This window comes from Vipera ursinii, assembly GCF_947247035.1.
Source record: "Vipera ursinii genome assembly, chromosome: 6".
Lineage (NCBI taxonomy): Eukaryota > Metazoa > Chordata > Lepidosauria > Squamata > Viperidae > Vipera > Vipera ursinii.
The window spans coordinates 60,012,935-60,027,755 of NC_139515.1; the positions used below are offsets into that span (position 1 = coordinate 60,012,935).

The 14,821-nt window shown below is 35.5% G+C and overlaps 1 protein-coding gene across 1 annotated transcript in view; it reads right to left on the reverse strand.

The window, feature by feature from the left end:
- Positions 1-14,821, reverse strand: part of EP300 (EP300 lysine acetyltransferase) — a 76,284-nt gene that overhangs the window by 3,545 nt on the left and 57,918 nt on the right. Inside the window, exons 21-30 of the mRNA XM_083365757.1 lie at positions 14,301-14,357; positions 13,232-13,309; positions 11,657-11,724; positions 8,921-9,071; positions 7,421-7,567; positions 6,320-6,433; positions 4,071-4,236; positions 2,167-2,331; positions 1,644-1,805; positions 489-770 (exon numbers count right to left, since the gene is read on the reverse strand). Coding sequence (XP_083221883.1) covers positions 489-770; positions 1,644-1,805; positions 2,167-2,331; positions 4,071-4,236; positions 6,320-6,433; positions 7,421-7,567; positions 8,921-9,071; positions 11,657-11,724; positions 13,232-13,309; positions 14,301-14,357 — 1,390 coding nt within the window. The remainder of the gene's footprint in view (positions 1-488; positions 771-1,643; positions 1,806-2,166; positions 2,332-4,070; positions 4,237-6,319; positions 6,434-7,420; positions 7,568-8,920; positions 9,072-11,656; positions 11,725-13,231; positions 13,310-14,300; positions 14,358-14,821) is intronic.

The following is a 14,821-nucleotide window of genomic DNA, read 5'->3' on the forward strand; positions in this document are numbered from 1 at the left end:
ACCAATTTCAATATGATAATGGTAATGTTATCTAAGAAAACATTTATATATTTTATGCACATAAGCATCTTTGTCCAGATAAAACAGAAATTTTTTTAAAATAGGCAAAAGTAAAAAGCTGAGCAAGTTAATCAAACGCTTACTACAGTTAATAGTATATCAAAACTATACAATGAAGATCACAGAAAGTATTGTATTGGTATTAATATACAAAGAATCACAAATCAAGGGCTTTCTCCTATTTTATATTGATGTAGTCTTATATGCATAAACCCATAGAATTCTCAGGTAAATAAAATAATAGGGATTACTATCATTTCATGGATCTCTGTCATATAAAGTTATCAAGCAGGGAGGAGCTATATTGAATGACAGAGGTACCTATATATTTATTATCCAATGATTAAGCATTTACAAGGGAAAACAACAGGCAAAGAAATTCCTGAAATGCAAGTTTAACCAGCTGCTTCACTATAGGTTAGGCATACCTCACAAACAGTGCAATGCCATCTTGTCTCCACGTGGTGCTTGCACTCATTGCAGGTGTACACAAAACGGTCTTGGCTCTGTGTATGCAGCTCTACTAGCATACACATAGTCGACCACATTGCTCTTCGTAGTGAAGAAAACTCAAGATGTTTGTCTCTAGCAAGGGTAAGGAAGGCATCACGCCCGTCCATTAAGTCACATGGAATAAGTGGGTCAGGTTCAATGATGGGAGGCAAAGAGTTGGCTTGAGGACCAGCAATAAGACGGATCACAAAGAAAACCTGTAAGAGAGACAGGCCTATTTTAGGTTTTCTTCTAAGCAACATTTTTTGAATATAAAAAGTTTGATAATCTATGCTTTTAATTTCAGTGTTAAATGTTTGTATAGGTTACAGATATCAGATACAGGCTTTAATTCTTTTTAATTTCATCAAATGCTTATTAGAGCAGTAAGTATAATTTGCAGCAATCCTTCTACCATGTACTAATTAAACACTGAAATCCAGTCATTTAGTTTTCTTTAGTGATCCAGTTATGATTAATGGCAAGTAAGTAGTAGTGCAAGTAAATGGGGGCTTAACTAAAACATGTGATTTTATTTCTTTTTACCTGGAAATGATAATTATTGGTTGAATTTGTGTAAAATTCAGAGTCAGAGCCAAAAGAAATGACATATTACAACTTAATACACTGTGTGAATTCAGGCAACATTTCATTACAGATATTGTCAAACAATATCTGTTATTTAAATAAAACAGCTAACTTTATTTTCTGAATATAATCAATTTACAACCATTAGGCTACTTTGGTAACTTTATTAACTTGGGTTATTTTAATCTGATTGAACGAATTGTGGGATAGACTGTTTTCCTCCATTTATATATCTCGCACACTTTTTTCTTGTATGTGCTTTAGGCTGTAAGCCCATGAATGTATTTTATATTGCACTCCCATCCTACAATTTAGCAAAAATGGTCAGTATCTTACATACACATAATAATAATAGTGCTTTAAAAAGCCAGCAATGCTATTAATTTCTAAAAAGCCATTGATACCGTTCCTGCTTTCTTATTAGCAAGAGCATGTTTCCTTCATCAACCCCTCCCTTCCAAACTCATTTTAGAAGGTCCCGGAAATGTTTTCTTCACTCTTACCTCCTTGTGCTTTTCCATAGTGGCATAGAGTTTCTGGGAAAGATCATTGGAGACATTGGGCATGCCTGGCTTCTTTTTGTTACCACGACTTAAACTGCTCTTATTTTTACTGGTCTTCTTGTTGTTTTTCTTTTTGGCATTTTTACTGTCTCCTTTGCTAACCTGAAAATGAACGTAGTGAAGTTGAATGTCAAACTAAATTTTGTTTGAGGTCTTACCCTCCCCAGAAGAACTGAAGAATCAGTTCAAGAAAACCTTCATTAATTCAGCACAGACCTTCTGAAAGAGCCAAACAAAGACTTATAACCATATCTTAATCTCTCTACAACAGGATTGAGAACTGTGGAACATTTTAATATTATTCCTGAATTAAAATAAAGTGCCTCTGGTTGGGCCTGAGTCACTTGCTCCTCTGCATCAATTAATTTATCAACATTTCTGGAGCAAAATATATCATTTATTTTCGCTACCTCTACATTTTAAAATGTCAGAGATGAATTTTTGGCAGAAGCTATTTTCTTACATCAGTGCTTTCATTGCTAGTGTTCTCTTCCCTTTTCCTCTCTTCCTCCTCTTGCTCTAATTCCTTAATGCTCTCCTCTAGAACATTTGGCCAGAAATCTCCTTCAAAATAGGGCAGCTCTTTTGCACTTGTTAGACGGTCTTCCGTTGCTTGCTTAAAAATATCCTGCAAAATAAAATATTTTTCAGGACATGTTTAACAATCTGAAAACAGTCAAATAGTTGTCAATTTTTAATTTTTTAAAAAAATTTTTGTTACTTTTAAAATAATAGAAAAGGAGAAAACAAAAAGATACAGACATTGTAAAATAAATATACAACGAGTTCTTAAAAAACAAATGAAAAAGTACAACAGAAAAAGAAAATGAAATCTCTCTCTCCCTCACACACACAGTGTGGACCTGCAGCATTTTCAGCTTCTGAAATACTGAAACCTAAGGTACCAGAACAACTTGTTAAATTATTTAAAATTAAAAAAATCCTATTACTGTTTTTTATCTATAATTGTTATCAATAAGTCAATTTGATATGCAGACATATTAAGAGATGAATATAGAATTAGAGATTCCTGCATTGCCTCGACCAGTGGCCCCTAATGAAACCAGTTCTGCGGGGGGGGGGGGGGGAATTCCGCGGACAGAGACGAGTGTTGTTTCATATGTTATCTAGATCCCACACATGCACATATGAAGCTTTTCCCACTTGTTTGGACTGGTTCCTAGTGGCCTATGGACTAGTATACTTCCGTGGCCCGGGGGTTGGGGATCCCTGGCCTAGACAATGGAAAAATGTCTTCATTTCTATATAAAGAGTGTTGATGGATCTTGAACTATGACTTATAATTCTAAATAATATTTAGAATTTAGTAGACTCCATCATAATTGTATAGATAGGGACTATCTAAGAAAGCATTTTGTTGGAGATGTAATAAGGACAACAATTTTTTAAACACATGTTTTTATAATATTCTATAAATTACTAAAATTTTCGGAGAAAGTAATGCACCCTATAAATGAGATTGTGTGGCAAAAGCTAAAATTTTCAAAGGATAATTGTCTTTTAAATTACATATCTATTACATAAAATATGACAACTGGAGAATGCGAAAGGATTATCTGTGCCTTTATTATGGCTAAAAAAACTGATACTGCAGCACTAGAAAGATTCTTGTATGACCCCATTCTTTCAATGGATTGAAGCAGGGGTCCCCAACCTTCCAGGCCCCAGCCCAGTAGTGGCCTGTTTGGAACTGGGCTGTGGAAGCAAAGGGCGAGTGCATGCGCAGCTTCATTTCTGTGAGCAGTGGGCGCACACGCAGCTTCATTTGTGTGGGCGGAAGTTGTGCGTGCCCGCCACTCTTGAGGAACCATCCTCTTCCCCCCCTAGCCGTGAAGCTGTAAATGTTGGGGATCACTGGATTAAAGACCTGATTACACTTGCCACCTATGAGATGATTATAGATGTAGACTTTATATGGACAAATATAATTAAATATGGGTTTCATTTATAAAAAATACAGTAGGTTAAACAAAATACAATAGCTATAGTAATATATATGGTTGCATGTTTGATTAGATAAATATATAAAATTGTAGGTATTTCTTGTTGTAATCATATATTATACTTTATAAAGTCCATTTTCTTAAGCCTCACAACAAAAGATAGTTTTCCTAATCTATATTATGTACCTTTTAGATTTTTTAAAATTTAATGCACACTTGGAGGTGCAGAAACATGAAATGTTGTTTCTACCACCCCTGTTGGACAATCTCAAATAGGCTTCATAAATTTCAAAACTAGATAGGCAATATTGCTTTCAAAGACGTTTTTATACTTTTCTGAAACACTATGACTTAGGAATAAACAGGTAAAAAAATGTGATACTTCAACTAATGCACAACTAACCTTATAATCATGGACAATGCGCTCTGACACAGATTTATCCAACATCTTTTTATACCATTCTTGCAGTCGTTTTGGTTTGGGAATTTTTTGATCAGGAGGATGGCAATGGAAAATGTAATCATCTCCTTCACTAGGTGGGCAGGCCCAGATATGTCCAGTTGTATATCTAGTAGGAAAGAAATAAGTTATTAGTTCTATTATACATTATTTCAAATATACTTACCTTATTATCATGTTACCTTTTCAAAGCAAGAATGTATTCCACAAGATAGCTGAATCTGAAATATTCTAACTACCATGTTTCCTCGAAAATAAGACCTGGTTTTATATTTTTTTTGCCTGGTGCCTCTTAATTTGGGGAGATTGGGACCACTGCAGCTAGGCCTCCCACACCTCGACACCTGTTATGCTGCTGCCTGAGTTCTTCTGCAGCTGCACGCCACGTAGTGCATTGAGAGCAGCGGCACCGATGCAAGCCAGGCAGCCTCCTGCCGCGAGTGGCGGCACTGTGGCCTCCTGCCACAAGTGGCAGCTCCGGTGCGAAGCACTATGCGGCCTCCAGCCCTGAATGGCAGCACTGGCATAATGCATTGCATGGCGCCCTGCCGCACGTGGCAGCACTGGCGCAATGCATTGCAAGAGAACTCGGGCAGCAGCATGATAGGTGTCAGGGCACGGGAGCCCTGGCTACAGTAGTCCTAAGGTAAGCGGGTGCAGGGCGCATGGGGCAGCTCCACCCGCCCCCACTGTAGCTTGAATTTTATGCGTGTACCTCGCCCCAAAACTGGGGCTTATTTTGGGGGAAACACGGTATGTCATATCTGAAAACCTCAGAAGTAATAAATAAAAAGGGGTTCAGAAGCTTTCTAGAGAAAAATACCTTCTGATGTAGAAATCAATCTGGAGACCACCCCAGAACTATTTATGACCCGTTTTCAAACTTCCAATAGCTGCACTTTCTTTCTCTCTCTCATTCCGTCTCATGTATTGCATTTTGGGCACCTGGCAACTAACTTCCATGTATGCCCATTTGAAATGTCTTGTGACTGTGATTTTCAGGTTTTTTGGCCAACTTTCGGGGTTTACTTTCAGTTTCCAATAAAAAATGCCCACTGGTGAAATTGGGTTTACTTAATGATTACTGCAAAAAAAGTCATAATGTTGAGCATGGTGAGGTGCAGAGTAGCTTAATGACTGTAATTTTGGACTCAATTATGATCGTATTTGAGGACTACCTGTAATCATAGCACACCACAGCTTGATGAGCAGATAGAACTAGTATTGTGTCTATAAGACAAATATATTCTCCTCTCTTGGAATTATTCACCCCATATTTTCTGAATGTTTACCAAATTATTTCTGCTTTAATTTATATTAAGGATTATGAACATTTGAAATACAGTTCTTCCATATTCTATTTTTAGAAACATAAAAACCTTGTTCATAAATACATAGTCACACACAACACAATACATGCTTAAATTGCCATTGAAAAGTTATTTTTCCAAAATCAATATTAGTTATCATTGAAATAAACCAAGAAACAAACCAATGAATACAATTAACTGCATGTCTCTCTGCAGTTAATGATGCAGGCATAATCAGAATTTCCTTTATAAGAGTAGCACTTTTTTATGTGCTGCCTTTTCTTTAAGCTATTTTCCTTTCCTAATTTTAAACTTAGATTAAAACTAGCCTAACAATGTATCACATATAATTTAATTTTACATTTCTCTCCCAAAATGATTAAGGCATCAATGAAGCCTTTAATAAAAGGCTACCAGTATTCTAATGTAAATTAAAGATCCATACACTACTCTCAGGTGATCCATCTAGTTTCAACTGATTTTTATAATAGTAACATAATTTTATGACAGTATTTTAGGAATTCTTTAATTTTATTCTTTTCTAACACACAATCCTCACTTGGAACTCCATATACACATTCTTCAGTGAAGAAACTAAAATTCTTGTTTGCTATTAGTAGTATACTAATCAAATTGCATCTACACCCAAGATAATCAAATACCTGCTGAAAATATACTTAACTTCTGATTGCTACAAAGAAGGGATTGGCAACATGGCCTAGAAACATCTTATTTAATGTTCAACAGTGTTTCTGTCCACTTGACCTCAATACAATTTGACTTTATAATTTCAAATCTGTTCACTAATCCAAAAAGATTCCATGTTTGTTTTATAAGTTGCAATACACAATAGCACACAATATAATAAAATAGGAAACTTACCCCAACTTCTTAACATACTCTAGGTAACCTATCAGAATTTCATGATAGACAGCAGTCCTCAGGCATTTAGGGCGGAAGAAATGAACACTGTCAAGGTAAGATATGTATACTCGCCTAAAGAAGAGAGAAAGTTCATAAGCTATAACCAGAAACATTTTGCAGTATTCAGTTATTTCCTTTTTCTTCCATTAAGAAATTTGCCTTAACTTCCGCTTTCATAGTTTCTTTTTAAAACTAGTACCTTAATCTAACTATGTTTACTTATTTCTCAAACAAGATTTTTAAGCTATTAACACACTCAGCTCTGGAATAATGTAATGCCTTGGTATGGTCTGCCTTGCAAACTGCAACAGTTGCCAGTTTCCTTCTGGGAGTAATTCAAGTTGGTAAGGATGAATGACACTTCTTTTTTGCTTTTCCTGTTTCCCTCCAGGTTTATTTTCCTTCCTCATCTTTGTTTTTTGTTTTTGCTTTAATAATATTCTTTATTTTAAAATGTTTTTCACAACTGTAAAATGCCCAGAGCAACTAGAATTTGGATGGCATCTATCAATCTATCAGTCAATTAAATAAATACGGGACTAATTCCAAGGAGTTGAAATCTAAAAGATTTGTCTCTAAAAGAATGAACTTTCAAGGAATTAGAGACAGCATATTGTGATATGCTTTAAAATTCCTTAGTAGTAGTCACTCGGCGCCAAATCTGGGCTATAGGGGGATTGATTATAGGGGGCAAGCATTATCATGAACCAACACCACACTGGACGTCAGCATGCCTGTCGCTTCTTATGCATGGCTTGTCTGGGTTTTCATAATGTTTCACAGTAGACTTCTGAATTGATGATCGAACCACACTCCATGAACTTCACTAGCAGTACTCCTTTGGCAGGATTTTCTATGGCACAACTTCTGGTGTGGTGTTGGTCGTGGTAATGCTCGCCCACACACCGCTAGATGTACCCAAGAACTTTTATACCTGATCCAGTTATAAAAAGATCCTGCTAGTCTTCTGAATGATTTTTTCCATTTTTTAGGCATTTATCTAGCAATAATCAAATTTTAAGAATTATCAAAAAAATAACTGAATTAAATTTTTTATACCTCTGGTTGGGTTGAGGGCAATCAGATCCATATTCCTGAACATGCATTCCAAAAAAGCATAAATCTACACCATCAATCTCCTCAAAAGCAAAGAGTGCTTTTGTTCGGTAAGGGAATTGTTCTGCCATCTCTCCACTATCTACAAATCTGCAAAATTAAAAGGCATAATATAAAGTAATGCTAGTAAATTTAATACTATCATGCATTATAGGATGCTATAATATGGAAGCTGCCCAACAAACATAATATTATTTTAGCATTTTATTTTAATAATTAATTCACTTTTATCTATTTTGTTCTGCCATATTTTAATTCTTTCCAAGGGAATCATTTATAGTAAAACAACATATAAATAATAAACCAAACCTAACTAAAACCAAGAAGAAGGAGAGTGCAAAACTTGGGTTGAAACTAAACATTAAGAAAACCAAGATCATGGCATCTGGCCCTCTCAATTCCTGGCAAATAGATGGGGAAGAAATGGAGGTAGTGACAGATTTTATTTTCCTGGGCTCCAAGATCACTGCAGATGGGGACTGTAGCCAAGAAATTAAAAGACGCTTGCTCCTGGGGAGGAAAGCCATGGCAAATCTAGACAGCACACTAAAAAGCAGAGACATCACCCTGTCAACAAAAGTGCGTATAGTCAAGGCTATGGTCTTCCCACTGCAATGTATGGCAGTGAAAGCTGGACCATAAGAAAGGCTAAGCGCCAAAGAATTGAAGCCTTTGAACTATGGTGCTGGAGAAGACTCCTGCGAGTCCCTTGGACTGCAAGGCGATCAAACCGGTCAGTCCTAGAGGAGATCAACCCTGACGGCTCTTTAGAAGGCCAGATCCTGAAGCTAAAACTCAAATACTTTGGTCACCTAATGAGAAGGAAGGACTCACTGGAGAAGAGCCTAATGCTGGGAAAGATTGAGGGCAATAGAAGAAGGGGACGACAGAGAATGAGGTGGCTGGATGGAGTCACTGAAGCAGTAGGCGTGAGCTTAAATGGACTCCAGAAAATGGTAGAGGACAGGAAGGCCTGGAGGAACATTGTCCATAGGGTCGCGATGGGTCGGACACGACTTCGCAACTAACAACAACAACAACTAAAACCATTCAAAAGTATAGAGCATCACAGCAATCTAGCAGCATATAAATCTAATAAATAAGGATATAAAGATAATGTTTATTCATTCAAATTTTTTAATAAACTTGTTGATCCTCCAAAGCTTAATTTTTATCATTTCCTTCTTCCAAATCTCTTTTAAATCAATAATATTCTGTATGAAAAGCAGCTCAAAATATGCAACAAATTGTAGATTTGTTGAATCGTTACAAAAGTAGTACTAATCACTCAAAATTTTTAAAAATGAAACTATCAAATTTTATGCTGCAAGTTCTTTTGACTAACAAAATAACATTTTATTGCTTAGACAAAAGTAGCAATAACACAATTTAATATTCAAACAGAAAAAAACCCATGCCATTCAAAGGTTTAAGGAAAAATACCTTGCTTTCATTCCAGGTTTAACTTCCACAGTTTTTTCTGATGTATGAACCACCCTAACAATGACTTCGCCTGACTCAGGATGATTCTGTCGTCTCAGAAACTCATTCACTCTGTTTTCCAAGAAGGTACCAAGTCTGGTGGTTGGTAATCCTACAAAAATGAAGAATAATTTATCATTAGCAACAAAATAATCTATAAAATGATGCTCTGAACTTGTGGCTCCTAGTTAGAAAGTTACAAATATTTACCTTGTTGAGCAAGTAAAATATACATTTTGTATTAATTTACTTCTTTAAAAATGCACACTGAAATTACTCCAGTAATAGGTTTCAATAAAGATAATACAGCCTCATCTTAAAAAAGGTAAGCTGGGTAATTCTTAGCTAGGAAAATGCTGCACCAGAAAACCCTAGGGATGAAGTCTAGGTAGTAAAAAAAACAAACAAAAATAAAAGATGATAAAGCATGTCTAAGCTGTTGCCAAAGGAGATTTGACATACTCTGCCACCTAAGCAAAGAAAGGAAACTAATCTAAAATATATAGGAAGACAATGAGTTTGTTCTAGCCCAAATTTAGGAAGATGTTGAAACCAGAAAAATCACATTGGGGCCAGTGAGTGGAGTCATCTGAATGGAGAAAAATGGAGTTGAAGAATAAACTCCATGGATTGTTATCTTGAAGTTAATATTTTCCATTTTTCAAGAACGAAGCCACCTGTCATGGCAGGTTATCAACAGTCAATGATTGTTATGTTTGTCAGGTTTTTTTAATTATAAAATGATCAACAATAAACCTCCAATTTATTAAAGACGTATGTTCCTCAAAGTGCAATACTGCTGGAATTCAGTATTGGAATTGTTGATCAGATGAACATACTGCAATTCTTTTACTCCAGTGTATGTTATAAAAAAGGATGGATAATGCCATACAATATTAGTAGGGATGAAAGCCTAAAACATCATTTGTTAATTCATTGAAAACAATGGGAATAACTCCCCAAAGAGTACAGGCTATCCTTACTTAACAACTGGTCATGTTACAATTATTTGAAGTTACAAGGACCACAGAATGGTGCTTTATGCTGGTAAAGCACTGCTGGCTGTTATCATTTGGTCATGCTGCCCTTCCCCAGTCATAAAACTGCACATGTGTTAGGTGGGCCAGCTTTATGACCATTCATGGCATTCCACAATCACACGATCCAGATTTGTGATGGTTTTTGATTGGCAAAAACCGCTCCATTCAAATGAATAGATTCACTTAACAACCCTCATGCAAAAAGGATGGAAAATTACTGCTGGCTATGTGGGTATTCTTATGGCCACAATGACTTATGACTATAAGTCCAGGCTCAATTATGGTCGTACATTAAGGACTACCTTTAACTTCTGCAAAGGATTATATATTAATAGTACATATTAATGGATTACATATTAATAGTATGGATATAATAGTACATAGTATTACATACATTGTTAGTATGGTTAGTAATACATAGATTGTTTAGTTTAGTATGGTTAATAAATATGTCTTGGAATGAATTCAAACAGTCCAAGCATTACAATCCTAATTACCCTAACCCTAACCATCTCTTTAGTAGTAAGGATATAATAGTACATAATATTACATAAATTGTTAGTATGGTTAGTAAATATGTCTTGGATCGAATCCAATAGTTAGGATTGTAATAATCCTAATATAGTATATTGTTCAGTATACAGTATATATGGTTACATATTAATAGTATGGATATAATAATACATAGTATTACATACATTGTTTAGTTTAGTATGGTTAGTAAATATGGAACAAATTCAAACAGCCCAAGCATTACAATCCTAACCCTAACCATCTATGTTTTGTTTGTTTAGTTAAGGGTTTGGTAGAGAATAGTATTCTCAAGACATCTATCTACATACTGTTAGTTTATTGTTCACATATTGTAGACATGTGTTGGAATTCACCCGAATTCATCCAAACAGCTCAAGTATTGCAATCCTAACTATCCTAACCCTAACCGGTTTGATAGAGAATAGTATTCCTACCCTCCCACCCTCAAGACATCTACATAATGTTTAGTTAGTATTTTAATAATCCTATCTCGTATTGGTTGATTTTGATATAATAATAATAATCGTTACTTCATCTTTTTTGGAAGCCAGTAGTTGTCAATTATTATTATAGACTATCCAAACCAACCATACTCGAGTCATTAAGAGTGCACTTCGCACACGTGCCTTTGGCACTCTTGATGACGTTGCTTCATGACTCTTGTATTGGTTGATTTGGATAGTTAGGATATCTATCTATTTAGAACAGTAGATATCCTTCGGTATGTCAAACATCTGAATTCTCTGTCACAGAACTCTCTCCTGAGTGAAACTTCTTACAGAAGGCTTTGAGAAACACAACTTCAGATCTGCTAGAAATATACTGCTCAAAAAAAATAAAGGGAACACTTAAACAGCACAATGTACTGTATTTAATAGTAGGATGTCTTATCTTGTGTTCCCTTTATTTTTTTGAGCAGTAGTTTTATTTGGCTCCTCCAGAAAGTTGTTTTTATTCTACTTTTCTACTTTGATTTTTTTTATATCAGTTTTATTATCATTGTTTTTATTTTACTTTAAATTGCTTTGGTATTAATAGAATAAATAAAAACATTTTAAATAAATACATCAATTTAAAAAAGCAAATAGAAGTAAATATGAGAAATATACTAATCTCTACTTACTTCTAGCAGAAAATTTGTTCTCTCTTCGAGTTCGTCCGGATTTTTTTAGGCAACCATCACAGACAAAGCTACAACAGAAGTAAATACTTTAAATTTCTAACATAATTAAAATATTTCTATAAAAATATCTCCACTGCATGTTCTAGTATACGATACTAATTATTAAATATGGATTGCAAACTGTCACTGAACAGCCTAAATTATCCTTGTTCCAGTATATCAAAGTCCGAGTAGAACACCTGGTTTCACCTGGTTTAATAATATATAACATCACTACAGATTGTCATTGACATAACGACTATTTGTTCAATGACTGTTACAGTGGGGCTGAACAAAGTGACTTACAACTAGTCCCTGAAGTTACAACCACTGCAGCGCCCCAATGGTCACTTGATCAAAAATCGTTGCAGCCCACCTGCACTTACAACCACAGGGGCACTTCAAATCTCCCCCCTCCCCCACATCACCCTCCCATCTATGTTCTTGTGGCCCCCTACACACCAAGGTCCCTGCTGCCCTAGCTGATCTGTGCCGATTTCTTGCCCCTACTATTGGCCAAGCTTGTCTGGCCTGGCCCTCTGCAAGACAGCTGGTGGTCCTACGGGGCTTTCTTCCCCAGATTCCACATGGGGATTTCCTTACAATACCTGCAGTAGAAACCCTCACAAGGACAGCAGCTGCCTCATGAAATGCCAGGCCATGTCCCTATTGGAATTTTTTAAAAAATGTACATGGAAACCAAAACTAAATAGCAATACTAATATCTTGCTCATGGTCACTCACTCATGCCTTGGTCAGTTCCTGTTTGAATTATTGCAATGTACTCTACTTAGGTTTGTGTTTGAAGATCAATTGAAAGTTACAACTGGTCCAGAATGTGGCTACACACACAATTACAAGTGCCCCTTTGCAGTGCAAGCTGCACTGGCTTCTGGTTTTCTTCTGAATACAATTCAAGGTGCTGGTTATTACCTTTAAAGCACCATATGGCATAGGACCAGGTTATTATCAGTGCAATTGTCTTTTCCCTAAGGACATCTACCCATTCTACCAGATGAAATAGGATGAGCACGCTTCTAGTCCCTTCCCTTAACAATGTCATCTTATGGGATCTAGGAAATGTGCCTTTTCCATGGCAGTCCCTGCCCTGTGGAAAACACCCCCTTGAAGTTCAGCAGGCAGCTATCTCCCTTCTAAAAAACACTTAAGACCTGACTATTCACCCAGATACTGGAACAGGGTGAAATAAATAAGAGGATTTAACAATGGACCTCATGTAGAAGCTTAACTTTGGTATCGGACATTTTTGTTTATGGTTTTAATAGAGCTATACATTGTGTTGTATTATTATTTATATTGTTTTAATTTTTGGTTGTGAGCTCCCAGAGTTTGATGTAAGATTGCAGCTATATAAAAGTTTTGAATAAATAAAATTACATCACAACTTTGTTAATCTATTAGAGGGTAATCAAAGGTCACATGGAACTACAATAAACTTTAGTATTAGCATGTTTTCCAAATATCATTGTGTAATTTTTACAATTGTAAATAAATAGAAAAGGAAAAGCAGCATACCCAGATGGCCAGATTATTTCATTGTGAAGTACACAAATCTGATGCATCTTTCTTCCACATTCTATACATTCAACAAATCTAGAATAGAAAAGAGCCATAAGCACTCAAAAAAGTTGATAGTTATTTAAATTATGTTTCAGGTATAGAGAGATTATGCAATGTGGCAAAATCTTTTAAGCCTACAGAGGTATGTATGTATGTGTATGCATATGTATGTATACACACACACACACACACACACCTTTAATCAGAAATATATAAAAAGTATCATTCTGAAGTACAAAATGATATCATTTAAAACTAAAATGCTATCTCACATATACTAACAGAGATTTGAGATGTGAATTCTACACTACACTATTCTATACCATTTAAATAAAAGTACCTCAAGCTCCAACATACCTATATGTAATATGTTTGCAAGTATACATACAGTATCTACCTACTTACATGTATAAAAGGAGAGGGAAAGATGAATCAGTATTTTTTTAAAAACCTAATTAAATGTTTAAGATGAAAGTTTCAAAGATGGATCCAAAATCAAGTCAATTTCCCCCCTAGTATAGGTAGTCCTCATTTTACAACCAGAATTAGGACTGGAAATGCCATTGCTAAAAGATGTTAATAGTTAAGAAAACATCACCATGCCAGACTTATGTCAGTTCAATTGTGGTAATTAAGTAAATCACCCATGGTTGGTAAGACATGTGACCACAACTTGGGATTTTAATGCAGGATCCTCCATTGACTGCTTGTCACAAGCCAGTTATGAAGGTGATAGGATGCTGAAATGGTTATAAATTTGTACCAATTGCAAAGTGTCCAAATGTTGATCATATAAGTGCAGGACACTGCAATGCCTTTAAGTTTGAAGACTGGGTGTTCAAACTGCTGTAACTTTGATCAGTCACTAAATAGGACAGTCATTAATTGAAGACTACCTGTATCATCAAATATGAATAAAGCAATCAATATTTTTCAGTCCCAAAGCAAAAATAAACAAGCAACAAACAGTAACACATTTGTTTTGTTCTAAAGATATAAATTTAGTTGCTCAAGTATCACTTACTGTTCTGGATCCAGTGTATCATTTTTTCTTTTTGAAAACTGATCTTTATTTATTGTGCTGAGGAGAAAAATGGGCAATTTTAGTTGTACGAAGATGGGTATTAACATCATAAAATAGTTTTAGATCTTCAGCAGATACATCTACATTTATGTAGGATCTTCTAAGCATACTGCTTTTTAGGAATGTTTTGGGAATAAAGGAAAGGTATGAATTAAAGAAGATGATATAGTATCCCAAGCTAATACTTTCAAAGAAACAACCAGTGGATTTAGACACTGGAAACTGTGTGGTTCTGACCTGAGAACAATCTGGCAAGAAGCTCCAGAAGATTTCTTCCTAATGGGGTATAAAAACCACCTATGTCTGTAAACTATCTATCAGCTATACACCTATCTAATGGCTGGTCACACAGGAGGCATAGAACACATTCATTTTCAAACATGTTTAGTCACTTGAATGAAAACACAACCTACTGGTTACATCAATCAGGCTCTTTATCACTTCTCATTTCTTGACAGAGA